General features: G+C 39.6%; 1 protein-coding gene across 3 annotated transcripts in view; it reads right to left on the bottom strand.

The window, feature by feature from the left end:
- Positions 1-17,594, bottom strand: part of MICALL2 (MICAL like 2) — a 976,695-nt gene that overhangs the window by 240,407 nt on the left and 718,694 nt on the right. For all 3 annotated transcript variants that reach the window (XM_044089760.1, XM_044089761.1, XM_044089762.1), the window contains one exon: positions 6,890-7,075. In XM_044089760.1, the coding sequence (XP_043945695.1) occupies positions 6,890-7,075 (186 nt within the window). The remainder of the gene's footprint in view (positions 1-6,889; positions 7,076-17,594) is intronic.

Below are 17,594 nucleotides of genomic sequence, written 5' to 3'. Positions count from 1 at the left end.
GGACCTCGCAAAAGCCTTCGATACAATACCCCACTCGGGCATTATAGATAAGCTCACCAGCTTAAATATAAACCCCTATGTCACTAGATGGGTTACAAACTGGCTCAAGGACAGAACCAACATGGTTAGAATTGCTGGAGCCATGTCAGACTCCAAACCAGTTACAAGTGGCATCCCACAAGGCTCAGTCCTGGGACCTCCCTTGTTCGATATATATTTCTCGGAGGTACAGGCCAACACGGAAGGACTGTGGCTGACCAAGTTCGTAGATGACTGCAAACTAGGCGCCATAATCGACTCTCCAGCCGACACAAGCATCCTACAAAAGGGCCTCATAGAAACAGACAACTGGTGCCAGAGCCATGGCCTCAAGCTAAACACCAAAAAGTGTATAGTCATCCCCTTTGGCAAAAACAAAGTGCCCACAAATTACCACACAGGTGGTAAACCATTAAGTACGGAAGAAGTAATTAGGGACCTGGGGACCCAAGTTGATAGCAATCTCTCATTTGAAAACCACGTCGCCAAAGTGGTTAGAAAAACATTTTATATAGCCCTCCTAATCATGAAGGGATTCACATCTAGATCAGGGGAGGTCATCGTGCCTCTTTACTCATCCCTCATCAGGCCCATAATTGAGTACAATGCCCCTTTTGGGATGTACCTTACCAGACACCTGCAGCAACTGGAAAGACCCCAAAAGTACCTCACCAAGAGGATCAAAGGGCTCAAACAGATGCCACATGCTGCCCGGTTAAAGAAACTCCAGCTCTACTCAGTGGCATACCGCCTGCTCAGAGGCGATCTGTGCCTGACAAGCCATGTACAACCCGGAATTAATGGACATGCTGCACCTCAGAAAATCCAAATCCCATTGAGCTACGGCCGAGAGACTTGAACCTCAGCACTGAAATAAATAGGACATGCTGGAGGGACAGATTCATAACCCAGAGGCTCCCTTCACTCTGGAATAAAATCCCAGTCCAGGTTAGGCAGAGTCCCTCATTGACTCTCTTCAAGACGAATCTTGATGAGTGGATGGGAGATCGAGGTTTACCCGGTATCACTTCTGTGTCACTGTTAGACAGAGGCACAGTATACTAACCTCGAAAAAGGGCATAGCAAAATTCATTTAAAATGGGTGGCGAAAGCCAAACACACTCTGGCTAGGCTTATAAATGCCCTAGGGCAGATAGCGTAGTATGAACCTATGAACCTATGAACTTCTATAACCTTGGGCTCAACAAAAGCTCTATGCCTGAAGTCTGAATGCAAGCTAATATAAAGCCAGAACTAGAAAATTAACAATCCAGCTAGAGCCAATAACTTTAGACCAATTTCTATTCTACCAACTGTGGGAACCTTGATGATTGGATGGGAGATAGGAAATTCACCCTGGGGATCATGTCAGTCACCCTGCTAGACAGGAGCCCAGAGAAGTAAATATTGTGGGAAGAAATATCCTGGGAATTGGGAATTGTTATGGCTAGGCTTGCATAGGCCCTAGGGCCGATAGCCTAGTACCAACCTATGAACCTATGAAAAGCTAGTATTTTCCCACCTCACAGAACATACTCAAAAGTATAAGTTTTATCAAAACACTAAGATGGATTTTAGTTGTACATAAACACTATAACACCGTATACATTTATAGAAGATGCCCTACAAAAATGAACAAAGACTAATTAACTGGGTTAGTGTTTACTCACCTTACTTAAGCATTTGACCTTGTCGATCACGCTCTTGTACTTCACTCACTATCAAAGCATAATCAAGTACTTAATGCCTACTTTGACTTAAGGATTTTATGCCAAAAAGGCATTTCACGGTGCATCATCTGTCTTTTCGGTTACCAAAGAACCACAATCTTAAACTTTTCAGCACAAATACAGATTACATAATCAAAAATTATTAGAAGACTACTCTGGGCAAAAAAGATCTTACACTGGGAAAAGGATGCTACTTTCCCAGTCAGAATACAGCCATCCCAACATTTCAGCAGCATCCAAAAAGAAACACTCTTCCCTTCAATCTGTGTGTAACAGCATGAAGATTCAATGCTGTAATCCCCACAAGACAGCACCCACTGTTCTGTACTTAACTAAAGAAAGACCCATACCTCATCTTGGTTCATTAATCTATAAGCAGTCCAGGAAAAACTCATTCCAGTTCTTTGCTAATCATCTTACTCCACAAACCTCTAACAATGACCTAGGATTCCTACTTCCCTCCAACCATCAACAAAAACCCCAAAGTCCACTGTGCAGACCATAGGTTTTCAGTAATGGAACTCTGATTTGGGAGTCTCCTCCTTCCATCTCACAGCAATCAGCTGATATCCCACATTTTCTCACAACTCGAAAAACGTCTAAAAAATATTGTAAGCCATAAATGCTTTAGAAATAGGAAAGTAACATGAGACATTCCTTGCAATACATATTAATCCATCCCCTAAAACCATAATTTCCTAAATTTCACAGATAGATTTAGTTATTTTCTAACAAAGAGAAGTGTTGGAAAAAGAAGTAAAACAGAGAAGAGAGTAAAAAGTGGAGGAATGAGAAAAAAACATTTGTCTCCTCTTCCACTCCATCCTTCATCTCTACTGCAAACTTATTCTTTTTTGTGTATACATTTACTCATAATGTATTATTACAACTTCTATACAAGTTGTACTTTACATTTTGCCTGTATTCAACAGGGAATCGTGTCAATACATGCACAAACAAAGCAAAATGCTTTGCCATATGAGGGGCGCCACCACACCCACTGAAATTAAACATACCTAATCAGAGTTCAGACTACAGTGTAGAAAAGGGGATTCTCCACTATTACTGAAAGTGTTTTCAGCAAAACATTTTCACTCTGCATTCATAGAAACTGCCACTGACAAAATGACAGGCTACCTTCAACAGTTAAATTTTACATGGACATTGTGTTCTCTTTTGCAATTAATGGACTTATGTTTTTACTTCACTGTATGCCCAGGATGTGCCTGAAAATGGCCCAGTGATATCAGCACTTCACATCAGTTTACAAATTAAAATACGCAACATAAATAACAAATAAATAAAATAATAAATTGCATTTGTTTAATCACACATAACTGTCATTTATTTATAAAAATATACAAAACTAGGTCCTTTATTTTTTAACAGAGGCATGTAGACATTTATGTCTTAGCTTATACTTTCAGTTTTTCTGTAATATCAGGGCTGCTTCCTGCATGCATTGCAGTTTTATCCTGCTCAGAGGAAAATGAATTGCTTTCGTTTTATAATATACAAGCGTACTTTCTTATAGTAGAAAAATTACATTCAGAGTACAGGAAGACTGGCAGTGGACAGTTAAATAAGTTAAAATCCAACAAGTGCTAAGTTACCGACATTCAGTAAAGAGGAAATAATGTTTTTGTAAAACACTTTTGCAGCAGTCATGTGACATCTTTTTTAATAACCTTTAGACTCTCTATCAACATAAACAGAATGCAACTATTATACCAAGCCTACAAAACTTTTTATTCCCCCACCTAATGTTTTAAATGATTAGGAAAAATAATTTCATCCATACGAGACATTCATTCTAGTCTCTGAAAACACAGTTGTGTAAGTTGCACTTACCCTTAACAGTAGATGTTAGAATTCCTCCTTACCGCTGCAGTAACCTTTATAGGTTGGTGTCTTGCCGAACATAACAACTGACCAGCTCCCAAAAGCTCTGGCTCCCTCCCACACTTTCACTCTGACTGCTGATCGGGCAGTCCTGTGGAGGAAGATTAGCAGTCAAGTGAAAAATCTTCAAGACTTTCTTACCCAAACATTAACAAGGAACATATTCATCCTGAACTACAAAAACAAGAAATAACCAAAAAATTTATATTCAAATAAGCAACTATGTACAGGAAAACAGAGGGAAGGAAGTTAGATGTGGCTACTGTAGCAGTAAAGAATCTGAATGACTGTTATGGGTAAGTGCAACTTATACAACTGCACTATGGTCATCACTATCACTGCTGTGGTAGCCTTTATGTTTATGGGTTGATTACCAAAGCCTATCCCATCCTTGCAGGATGGGGGATATAGATCCAGGAGCCTCTGGAACATGGCCTTAGCAAAGCCCGTCTTGGATTGAGAAAATAAACCCAGTGTGTAACATATCTTTGGATATCAATTTTTTGGTTATTTCTTGTTTTTGATCTGATCTTCCTTTTTTTTTTTATTTCCTGGCTTGGTTTGAAAATCTTCCTTTTTTTATTTTCTTGTTTGGTTTGAAAAGGCAGAGATTTGTTTGTTTTGTTTCTTATAGAGAAAGAGGATGTAACCGATTTGTAATGGAGGGACTAAAAATCTTGGAAACTCACTGAATTAATTTTCTTCTTTCATCAAATTGTTTAAGGATATGAGTAGCAGATGCACCAAATAAAACCTCCTTATCTAAAGCTGAATTCAATATTTCAGACTTTACCTCATCAGAAAACTTTTGATTATGTACCCAGGCATATCTTCTCAAAACTGCAACTCAAAAATATTCTCCTCCTTGCCTATATGGGAAGAGGTGGAGAACACCAAGAACCTATTCTCAGTTGACAAAGATGTGCAAATGGCTACAGGATCAAACCCAAAATGCCTGTTAGTTTGAAAAACTTTATAAAGCCTATCTGCTTTTTTGAGGACTAAAGGTTATATGTCAGGGCTGCTGCAAGCAGTGTTAATACATCAGCCAAGGCTGGCAACAGCAGAGGAGTATGTGTAGAATGATGCATATCCCCTTGTAACATATAATAGCTCCTCAATTCACGGGAACACCCATTTGTTCCCATATAAAAACCTCATTCATCCTGCTATAGTTTGAGAAAAGGAAAATTCTTGCATAGGAGATTGTGAGTGCCAAGTTTCCTCTGAATCTGAGGTTTGGGCTTCATAATCTACAGCAGAAGCCTGTCCCTGTCTTTGTCATAATTATCTGGCATGTCTTTCTCAGGAATGTTTCTGCTGAACTAATTTACAAGTACTATGCACTGGGTATCAGGATTAACTGTCTTGGAACAAATTTTTAGCTAAAGAAAATCATCTTTTCTAATAGACACCATGTCTTCTGATGAATAATATGTAACATTTATGCCCTATAAAAAGGTCTCTTCACCTGGCCACATCCCTTGGTGTGTTCATGTTCCCTAGGAAAGAAGGTTCTCCCATGCCTGGTTTGGACAGTGATCCTCTGTTCATGGTGGCTGAAAAGACTACACCAGAGGAAGCCAGAGAAGTGAGTGATTGAGTGAGTGGTCTGAGTAATGTCTACTGGCCATTACAGAGTCACCCACCATAGGCTCAGGTGAACACTGTGCCTGCAGACTAAGCAAGGGCTCTTTGGTAAGTTGTTTTTTTCTTTCTTGAACCAGCAGGAGTGGGAGAAGTATCCATGCTGTGACTGATGAGGTGCTTCATATGCAGTAAGAACTGCTAGAAAGGGCTGGTTAAGTTGTCAAGTAGTGTCCACAAGCAGCACACGTACACTTTCACACACCTACAGAGTCCCCTAAACCATGCAAGGCATAGGAAGCACACTAAGTTCCTGTCAGAAACCCCTCAGAAAGAAAATTCAAAATGACAGGTAATTTTGTCACAGTGTGAATACATACATAACCCACAGAAGTCCCTGCCCAAATAAAACACTTCCAAACACTAAAGTTTAATACATAAAGTTTAAATGAGCAATACGCTTTCTCAGAAAAATATCCCCAATATCAGTCAAAGCTAAATATAGCGGTCATTGACGGGAAACTTCAGACATTAGAAATATACTATGTTTCTTAAAGGAACATCCTGTTGAAAAGGTAAATAAAATAAACAGCATTTTTTTCTATATTTGAATGACAAACATTCTGTAGTTCCCTAAAGGGGATTTATCTGGCAAAATGAAGCTGAAGGCTGGCATCTGCTGCTGCTCTTGTGAAGTCTCTAAGCTGCTTCTTCAAGAGGCAGCAGTAAAGTACTGAAGATCTTTTACTCTGACCACTGATATTCCCTCCACATGGTTGCCCAATCAGCAGTGAAAGGGAGCCATAGCTTTTGGAAGCTGGCTGATTGTTGTGCCTCAGGCAAGGTACTACAGCAATGGGAATGATGAACAGCTACACATTACATTTAATGAAGGAGATACTTCTCTTTACAGATTAAGGAATACAAACTCCCTATTAAAGTAGACACCAGCAGTTGGAACATTCACATCTGAAGTTTAACTGTTGTTGCTTTGAAAGCATATATAAAACACTCCCTGTAACTGATGACCGATAAAATCCTGATACCACTCTCAGAAAGCAGTGGCCTTCTGTGTCTGTGAATCAAAAATGCAGACCTTGTTACTGGCAGCAAAAGACATTAACAATGAAAAGTATGACAAAAGTATTTGTGACTTCTAGATAAGACTGAACTATAAAAAATAATTTAATTATATCAGTTTTTACCACTGAAAGGTCAAAGCAAGTCAAGACTGGTTTCATTCAAACAGCTGACGAATATTGCACCACAGAAGTGCTGTCAGTTGGTAATACAAGACTCTGCTAACTAAGCCCTGCGACCAAGACTCTTACTATGAACACAAATAATTCTGCAACTGCTCTACCTTTACAAGTGGAAAACCCATTTCATAATTCCCAAAAACCTTCTGACCTCCACAAAGGGCTCTCACTAACTACCCAAAAGGTTATATTTTCTTGACGTTATCTCAAGCTTGGAGAAAATGTCTATTTTAGAAGAGAACCCTCCAGTTCCAAATGGAAACTAAAAGGAATGGATTTTTATATTTGTGGCCTGAGTAATTCTACATAAAAAGCATAACTTCAGACTTACTGTAGTACATTAATACTGGTATACATCCTAACATGACCCACCTGTGTTCTTGTCCAAGTGACCATTATCTGTTATCCAGGAAATTCTGTCTGGTGTCTCTGGTTTCCCCACAGTGGTGATTTTCTTTGGGCTTGACTTTTCCACAGTGTTTGCTGGTTTTTCATCTGGTAAACCTAGAAAGCCATCTAAGCCAGCTGCTGAAAGTTTTTTCCTTTGAGGGGTACCACCTAAACAGCAAACATGGAAAGGCCATTAACAAAGGAAAAAAATGACTGAAACAGAAGACCATTGAAAAGAGGTCAAAAATATGAACAAGAAACTACTGTTTGACATGCTCAAAACTGTGAAATTCGTGAAAATATTATAAATGTCATTAGCACAACAGTTTGGTTTCTTCATATTCAGTGACCAGGTTCAGAAACAGATTTCATTCCTTAAAGGATCACACAAGAAGTTAAGACTGGATGGCTATCTACTTTCATTCTCAAAACATTGGAGGGGAGGCATATAGCTGATGCCACAAATTCTGAAGTGAAGGCTTCTGAACAATAAACCCCACAGAAACCCATGAAGTGTCACCTTCAGATACATTCTGCTCCAACTGATATACTTGGGACAGTTGCACCTACAGGAAACAATGACAAATAAAACACATTTAGGGATAAAGTTTTTGGAACAGCCATCCATATGTCTGGAACTCAAAACCCAAAATACTCCTTCACGCACACATTGCAACACCTTTTAATCACTTTGCTCAAAGCTCATATGTGGAATAAAAAAATAAGTGCAACAGTCATAACTTCATTTGCTTTGGGTTGGCATGAATAGGCACTGCATTGTAATATCTACTGATCTGGTCCATAAAACAACCTATATTCTCTCTAATTAAGAATCTCTGACCTACAATATTATGCTGACCACTTTCAGTTAAGCCACTTACGATTTTACTTTCCGCCTACCCAATCCCAGTAACTTTCTAACTCCCTAACTACCTACCTACTGTCAGTCCTTAAACTATGAAAAATGTCAGTCCAGTTGAACTCTCCATCTCTCCTGCCGGTTACACTTCAGAATCTCAAGCTACTGAAAGATCGAATGTCAGTAGCTCAAGACCAAAGTGTCAAAACTGCACTTGTGGAAATGACAAATGCAAAAATTTCAAATCCGCGGTGTGGATGTGGATGTAGATGGAGATTCAGGCAAGTGATGCTTTACTAGGGGTTTTGGGTAAGGGTTTTAGTGTGTGTGAGTGTGTTTGGAGTTTTCAGGTGTGGGTTGGGATAGGTAGTTAAGAGTGTAAGTGTTGCGAGTGGTGGTATTTGTACGTATGTGATGTGTGTTTGTGCCAGGGGAGTGTAGAGTATGTAGTGGTGGTTTTTGTGTGTTTGTGTTTTTAGTGCGACCTCAGAGTTAGCATATATAAGTGAGGGGGGGTGTGGGGGTGCCTACCCCCCCTGCTTATATATAGGTTTAGTGGTTGTGTTTCTTTTGCTGTGTTTGTGTGTGGTTTGTTGGATTATAGTGTAGGGAGGAAGGTGTATGTGTGTTTGTGTGTGTAGTGTTTATGTGGGTAGTCACAAATTTGAATTTCTTGCTTTTAAGGTTTTGGATTTTACAGTTTTCAGCTTTACAGTCTTGGGATATTGAATTTCAATATTTCAGTATTTCGGGATTATAAAGTGAAACCCGCAGGCCTTCACCTATTACCTTTTTTGTACAGTTCAATTATTTATGCTTACATACCAGCAAACCTTCTCCATTGCCTTCAATATAGCTGTATATGTATTTATCTAGTACCTTCCTTACACTTGTATATAATGCAGGTGATTACACCTGCTGCCCTTTTTGCTGTGCTTGATCAAATGTTCTGTAACAACTCTGCCATATCTTTTTGATACTACATTGTGTAAGGGACATGGAGTTACACACTCTGGACCATCTTCAAAAAAGTTCCTGAACCACAATGGCTTACCCGATGACCAAAATGAGATAAATAAATAAATAAAGGGAATGGAACTTCAAGAAATACAGTTAGACTGAACAATCCTCTATATGGGAAGGTGCAACTTCTTGTCTCATTGCTTGTTTACATAGCACCCGACAGACTGGTTTCCAAAGCAAATCAGGAGTCCCCCAGATATAGCTAATCCTGCAAGAATTGGAGAGACAAGACTGCCACAAGCTCCTACACTGCATCCTAGTAGAAACAAGCAAGACAAGGGAAAGAAAATCTCGTTAAGGAATATGATATTGATTACTTGCGATCATCAGATTGTCTAAAACTGGTGCATAATAATCTTCAGCAAGTCTCACAAAACATCAGTGCTGCAGACAGGGAAACATTCTCAGGAGAAGAATGCTTCCTTTCTAAAATTAACTCTAAGAAATGATTTCACAAGAAATAATATAAATGTACAATACGCTGGTTGCATAAGTGTGCATACCCTTAAACTAATACTTTGTTGAAGCATCTTTAGATTTAATTATGCATTCAGTCTTCTTGGGTACACTCCTACCATCAATTAAAGAGTCTTTGATTAACTTCAAATAAAGTTCAGCTGTCCTAGTGGGGTTTTCCTGACATTTACTCAGTTGCCTACTACAACAAAAGCCATGGTTCGCAGAAAGCTTACAAAGCATCAAAGGGATCTCACTGATTAAAGGCATCAGTCAGGAGAAGGGTACAAAACATTTTCCACAGCATTGGATATACCATGGAACACAGTGAAGACCGTCATCATAAAGTGGAGAAAATATGGGACAACAATGACGTTGCAAAGAACTAGAAATCACTCCAAAATTGATGAAAAGACAAGACAAAAACTATTCCAGGGAGGCTGCCAAGAGACCTACAGCAACACCGAAGGAACTGCAGGAATTTCTGGCAAGTACTGGTTGTGTACTACATGTGACAACAATCTCCAGTACTCTCTATATGTCTGGGCTATGGGGTAGGGTTGCAAGATGGAAGCCTTTTCTTACACAGAAAACATCCAGGCTCAGCTAAAATTTGCAAAACAATACATCAAGTCTCCCAAAAGCATGTGAGAAAATGTGTTATGGTCTGATGAGACCAAGGTTGAACTTTCTGGCCACAATTCCAAAAGGTATGTTTGGCGCAAAAACACCACCTTGCATCTCCGAAAGAACACCATCCCCACGGTAAAGCATCATGCTTTGGGGTTGATACCAGTCATTTTGGCCCAAAACCTTCAGGCATTTGCTAGAAAGCTAAAGATGAAGAGGAATTTCACCTTTCAACATGACAATGACCCTAAGCATACATCCAGATCAACAAAAGAATAGCTTCACCAAAAGAAAATTAAAGTTTTGGAATGGCCCAGCCAGAGCCCACACCTAAACCCAATAGAAAATCTGTGGGGTGACCCGAAGACGGCTGTGCACAAGAGATGCCCTCGCAATCTGACAGATTTGGAGCACTTTTGCAAGGAAGATTGGGCAAACATTGGCAAGTCAAGATGTGCCATGCTGATAGACTCTTACCCAAGAAGATTGAATGATGTAATTAAATCAAAAGGTGCTTCAAAAAAGTATTAGTTTAAGGGTGTGCACACTTATGCAACCAGCTTATTGTACATTATTTATTTTATATATTTTTTTCCCCTAACAGATTTGTTTGTTTTTCAATTGAATTGTACAGGTTATAGGTCACATTAAAGGTGGGAAAAGTTTTCAAATGATTTATTGTGGTCTCATTTTTTTTATATCACAAAAACCTAGCATTTTAACAGGGGTGTGTACAATTTTTATATCCCCTGTATATTAACTGCACAAAGATGGAATTTAAAAGGCTAAAGCAGAAACATACAAAACAAAGTAGTGAAATATATTTGTTTACCTATTATGGTTTTCACAAATGTCACTGAAGTGCTACATTGCAAACTTCAACTCATCAATTTTATGATTTCCCCAAAATATTTCCCATTATTTTGATGGAGCAACAACAGCACCTTTTCTCCCTTTAAATGTTGTCCTCTTTTTGGTTATTTTTTTATTTTCCTCTTGGTTTTCTGACCATGGATGCAGAACATGAAAGTAAGGGAGGGAAGAGGGAATGAAGTTACTCTTGTGAGGGTGTAAGGGGACTTGCCCCCTTAACAAGAAATGTATTTTCTGCTTCTTCAGGAAGATAACTTGTTGGTTTGTCAGTGAATTCAGAGTTGGGGCTCTGAATGGGAAAAAAGACTGACATGCTTAATTTTAACTGTATTTGTAGAAAACACTAGATATTCTTTATGAAGGCAATTTAGCCGCGGACTTCATCTTGTAAAACTAAGCTATTTCAGGCAGGATCCTGTGACATGTCAAAAACCAGAACCATTTATAATTTACTGGGCTGTAATCAGGCTATATTTTCCACAATATCTGTCCACCTACTACTTAGAATCCCTTCTTAAGTTACCATTCTTGACAGATAAAAATACTGTTTCTCAGCTATATGACCAAGTGGCACTGCTGGAAGATCGCTGGTTTCCTGTCGCAGACATTTCAAAATGTCAGAACTAGCTAAGTTACCAGGAATCAAAGAAGAAGGAAATGATTAGTTTACTGTTTTTTTTTTTTTTTTTTTATCTTTTCTGTCTTCTTCAATTTTGCATCCCCCTGGGGTTGATGCATATAAAAAGGTTGTGGGTGTTAGAGGCTTACCCCCTTGCATAAAAAACTACACTGTGTGTTTGCAAATGCTGTAGTGTGCTTAAATGGGAATGCAGTGTTCTGGGACACTGAATTTTTAATTGCAATTAATTACATATCACTTAAATAGCACATATTAATCATTGTGGATACATTCTTGACTTGGCCAGGAATAATCAGAAAAGTCATGAATATGCATTATTACTTACTCACTCATTTATCAGCAGGGTCTAAACAGGCAGAGAGAGAGTTTTCTGTGAAGGCCTAAGGAAAAATGCATGAATACAACTCAGTATAAACATAGTATATCAGCACTGAAGTAGGAGGTAGCTATAGCACACTCAAGATATATGGGCAATAAATGCAATGGAAAGCTTACAAACATACATGCAGAGAGAGTGATGTACATTCATCCCCATATGACAAACATATGTGGAGGGTACATTTCTACAAAAAATAAGGTGTAGTAGATCTAGGGACATAGTTAGTGCCAACTAGGGGACTAGGATGAAGTGGTTAATGGACAGCTCTCCTAACCGGGTGGGAGAGTACAGAGACCTTTGATGGAGACCAGGAGCCCTGCAGCTCAACAGTTACGCAAACGGGAGTCACAGTCATACTGATAAGACTGCATATCAGTCATCCTGGTAACAAGAATGACTAGCTATTGTCACAGAGTGATTGTAACCCCTCCCGCCCAGAAACTGGTTCACAGCTCTCTAAAAGGGTCATTGTTTGCCAGCTCTAGGATTTGCACAGTAAGGCCAAATCCTCAAGAAGTCAGCAGGCTTACCTGACAAAGGGATAGGTGGGTCTTGGCTGGCAGGAGCGATGGAGCTATCAAGGGGAGAATGGATGAGGTGTGTGAGAATATAGCCAGAAGCCAGTGACAGGCTATGAGGAGCATTATATTTATAAAAAAAAAAAGCACAGATAGTAACAGCACAGTAACTAAATATAGACTTGTCAGACTAAGAAAAGTAAATTGTATCAATATTTAGAATTTGAATGGGCATTTCAGGAAAAAAAGGGCTAAAGATTACTTTATTTACAATATGCACAAGGAACTTTAGTCAGACTATACAAAGAATTAAGAATTTACATAGAAAGAGAACATAAATTATTATTTATAATACAGGGAAGTAGGGCAAATGTACACAAATAGGGAGAAGTTAGTATTAGAGCAGATCAGGTAAATACATTTAAACAAAGGGTGAATATTTACTGTTGGAGTGCAGAAAAGGAAGATAAAATCACAGCTATAAGTAGACGGGAAGAAGTAATAAGCATAATTTTTCTTAATATGCCTTCCACTCTTCTGTCTGCCAATCATAAGCACTCCTCTACATATCAGAAAGCCTACTCATCCCCCCATGCAGCATGAGCCAGATGGAGGTCATCCAAACAGCCACAGAGGGAGTTTTATTCCTCTGTGCAACACTCGTCTTCATCTCTCACTTCATCTCACACTACATGGACATCTTCATCCTAGTGGGCTGAATGTGTGGATTCAACACTCCAGATCTATGATGCTTGCATATCGGATCAGACTTTAAATGCCCCCAAGCCAGTAAACTAAATGGTAACCAGTGTTACTCGATAGTCCTGTCAAAGCAGTAAGGGCATTTTCGAATTGTGCATAAAACATTCCCCCAATAAATCTGACATACAAGACAGAGTTCACAGTACTGACTTGCACATTAGATGGCAAACTGTCCCTATAAGGATTTAGGTCACTGTGAACCTTATCCCTCTCATGCCGAACTATGAAATAAAGTAATGAGGATGATAAAGTCATGTGACATTACCGCTTCATATCTATCTAGCTGTTGTTGTGATGCAAACAGTCTTCCTAAATGGGTTTTTACATGAAATTTAACTTACTACTACAGGAAGACTGCTTGCATCACACTAACAGCTGGGTCTGTTTCATAGACCACTTGCAAATACTGAAAAGCACAAGTTGTGAAACCTATTTAGTGCAACAACAGTTAGCATATGGTTGGACAGCAATGGTTTATAAGGCTACATGCTAGGATGTACCACTTAACATTAGAGATAGCTGAATATTTTAGTGCAGAAAGCACCTTGTGGGCAAATGAAGACGCAACCACATTTAAATTAAGATTTACTCAAACCCAAGAGAGAATCCTGACATAAGTACAATGGTGTATTCTAGAACAATGCCCAATGACAAAAATTGCTATCCTTTTTATAAGACATTCCATTCTATGGCACAAAGCAGTTGTAGGCATTTGAAAATAATAGCAATATATAGTAAAATGTGGAGAAAGAACATTCATCAGTTGAAAGACTGACCAAGTTTATTATAAGTGTATTAGTATTAGAAAGTATATCCATTTCAGTTGATTATTCAAAATTAGGCCAAGGTGTTAATGGGGGGGGGGGGGTGAGTGGTTCGAAGGATGACTTACTCAAGGCACTCGTTTGGTTTATTACAGCTGTTTGGTATACATTCTTGTTTTTTTGCAAGGAATACATTTTTAGTCATATGTACAGTGATGGAAAGTCGGAGGCATACCGTGGAGAGGTGAAAGGATGCTGAAACATGGTGAAATCTTGAGTAATCTGCACAATGAAGAATCCTACTACCACAGCAGTATTTCATCACATTGTTATGAAAAACTGTAATGAGAAAGAGGTTAGATAGGGAGTCTTAAGAATACTTTAGATACTGATTGTTCGGGGGCATTATCCCATCGATATGACTAGGGTCTACCTATAAATCACAGTAATAACACAGTAAATACTTCACAGAGCAAGTCCCATGTATGGAAATGTGCACTATGTTTATGAATACAGCAGAAGACACTTTACAAGGCTAACAGCTACATACAAGGAGATACACACAAAACTAATGCAAAAGGCTAGTATTTTACACTTGGTGATTTTCCAATGTTAGTAAATGCAGAGCGGCATTTGAAGGGTTAAGAGAGGTGAGGCATTTTTCCACTTGTCTGTACTTATTTATTTGAGCTGTTTTAAATAAAGAGCTTTGTAAACTTTTTATTGAACCAAGGCCCAAATTAACTTGGTGTTTCTTAGCATGATGTTACCCTTGGGGTAACATTTATTACTTCTGTGCATGTGTGGTGGTTCACCCATTAAAGTCTACAGATGCAATACACATTTTACTGCACTAGTGCCACTACGGTTAAAGTTGAGTGTTTTCCTCAGTGACATCAGTGTATGAAAAAACAGACTTTTTAAACTTGGATTTCTCCTCCAAAGTAAAGTAAAAAGATGTTCCTTAATGATTTGAGATGCCGTACAGCAGTTTTTGCACAGCACGTCATGGTGCAAACGTAAGCTCAAAAAAGTTGCCAAATCACTTTAATATACTACAGATAGATTTCTCAGCCAAGTCACAGCTGTCATTCAAAGGCTGACAACGTCAAATGGCTGGATAGATGCTTACAATGTGCAGAACTCTTCAGAGACATCCATTACGGCTACTTTACTCTCATGCCCCTTACTAGAAACTGAGATGGGACTTAAGAAATTAAGTAGTTACTTAAGGACTCACATTTCCAAAAACTCTGCTCTAAAGGTAAAAGGACTAAAATTAGTCAAAATGATGTACTATACCTCCGCCCCCATGCAAAGGGACAAAAGTATTTCTTTTCAACAAATTAGGAGTATGGCTTTATAGCACAAAGGTGGGCCATCTACAGACCCAGGAAACTACAGACCCATAAGTCTCACTAGTCTTATATGTAAAGCCATGGAAAGAATTATCACGGAGATGATCAAAGAGATATAGTAAACCTCCAGACACTGGACCCAACACAGTTTGGTTTTATCAAGGGCATATCATGCCTACCCAACCTGGTGAACTTCTTTGAGAAGGTCACCAAAGCAATGGATGAGGGCAAAATCATTCACACTGCCTACCTTGACCTGGCCAAGGCATTTGACACAATACCACACTCTGGCACTGCTGACAAACTCAAGAGGTTAGGAACAAACCTGTATGTCACCCAGCGGATAGCCAACTGGCTCAAAGACAGGACCCAGGAAGTTAAAATTGGAGAGTCCACCTCTACAAAAAGGCCAGTCACAAGTGGAGTCCCTCAGGGATAAGTCCTTGGATGGCTCCTTTTTGGCATTTACTTCTCAGAAGTAAAGGCCAATGTCAGCGGTCTCTGGCTGACTAAATTTGCAGAGGACTGCAAATTAGGAGCTGTCATTGAATCTCACACTGACACAAATATTTTCCAGGAGGGTCTGACACAGACAAACAACTGGTGTCAGAGTCATGGACTAAAACTAAATGCCAAGAAATGCATAATAGTATCCTTTGGGAAGTCATCCATCTCTGGTAACTATCATATTGACAACCTAACCCTTAGAGTTGACCCAGTAGTCAGGGACTTAAGGACACACATAGGTAATAATCTAGCCTTGGATCATCATGTGTCTACAGTGGTGAGGAAATCATTCTATGTTGCAAAACTTATAAATAAAGGTATGGCATCTAAGTCCAAGGAAGTCATTGTTCCATTGTAGTCTGCATTCATCAGACCTATCATTGAGTACAATGCCCCCTTTGGTATGTACCTAACCAGGCATATCCAACAACTGGAACGTCCTCACTAAAAGAATACAGGGCATAAGAAATATGTCCTCTGCAGACCACCTCAAGGCATTATCCCTGTATTCTGTCTCCTACAGGCTTTTGAGGGGAGATCTATACCTGGCATACAGGGCATTGTCAAACTCCACTCTGATGGACCTCCTGCATATCTACAAAAAAAACAGTACCAGAATTACCCGTTCTAAAGACTTAAACCTTGCCTGTGATCTAAATAGGACCTGCTGGAGTGATAGGTATGTATCCCAACGACTACTCTGTCTATGGAACAGGCTCCCCCATCCTGTGAAGCACAGTTCCTCCCTAATCCAATTCAAGTGCAACTTGGACAACTGGATGGGAAACTGGAAATTAATATGTCCTCTGCAGACCACCTCAAGGCATTATCCCTGTATTCTGTCTCCTACAGGCTTTTGAGGGGAGATCTATACCTGGCATACAGGGCATTGTCAAACTCCACTCTGATGGACCTCCTGCATATCTACAAAAAAAACAGTACCAGAATTACCCGTTCTAAAGACTTAAACCTTGCCTGTGATCTAAATAGGACCTGCTGGAGTGATAGGTATGTATCCCAACGACTACTCTGTCTATGGAACAGGCTCCCCCATCCTGTGAAGCACAGTTCCTCCCTAATCCAATTCAAGTGCAACTTGGACAACTGGATGGGAAACTGGAAATTCATCCCTGGTTTGGCACCAATGTCTCTGTTGCAAACAGGTAACCTGTAAATGGTTCATTTCCTAGACCCATGCTTACACTTATACACGTATCAAGGGTATCAGAACTTGTCAGAGATGTGGGATGTATGGCTAGGCTTAAAAAGGCCCTTGTGGTTGTTAGCCTAATAAACACCTATGAAAGTGTTTGCTGTTGATAAATGTTACTAAGTAAGCAATTGTATGAGTATCACTACTTTTGATTATTCAGGTGGGAGGTCATCTCTAGCAACAACCCTATTCTTCATTTTTTAACAGAAATCTTCATAAATATGTGCAGGATACAGATCCAATGACAGTTTTAATCTCCTGGATTTACTGGGTACATGACTAAACTTTAGTTATTATGTAATCAAATACCTGTTATTCAGTTTCAAAAGTATCCGCCTTAGGGCGGCCGCGGAGGTGCAGCGGTTAGTGTTGCTGCCTCACAGCAAGAGGCTCTCCAGTTCGATCCTCGGCTGGGGTGTATTCTGTGCAGAGTCTGCATGTCCTCCCTGTGGTCACGTGGGTTTCCTCCAGGAGCTCTGGTCTCCTCCCACATCCCAAAGACATGCTGTAAGTGGATTGGACACTCTAAATTGGCCCCAGGTGTGAGTGTGTACATGTGTATGTCTTCTGTGGAAGGTTGGGTGCCAGGCTGTCAACTCGACACCATAAAAACTCGACTGCCAATCATGAGCAGACAGGTGATCCACTGTGGCAACCCCTAACTGGGAAAAGCCGAAAGAAGAAGGAGCTTCAAAAGTATCAGCT

Source organism: Protopterus annectens, chromosome 12.part0, assembly GCF_019279795.1.
Source record: "Protopterus annectens isolate FY-2018-M chromosome 12.part0, PAN1.0, whole genome shotgun sequence".
In the NCBI taxonomy this organism is placed as follows: domain Eukaryota; kingdom Metazoa; phylum Chordata; order Ceratodontiformes; family Protopteridae; genus Protopterus; species Protopterus annectens.
The sequence above is the reverse complement of the archived record's forward strand: the minus strand, read 5'-3'. Positions and strand labels throughout refer to the sequence as shown.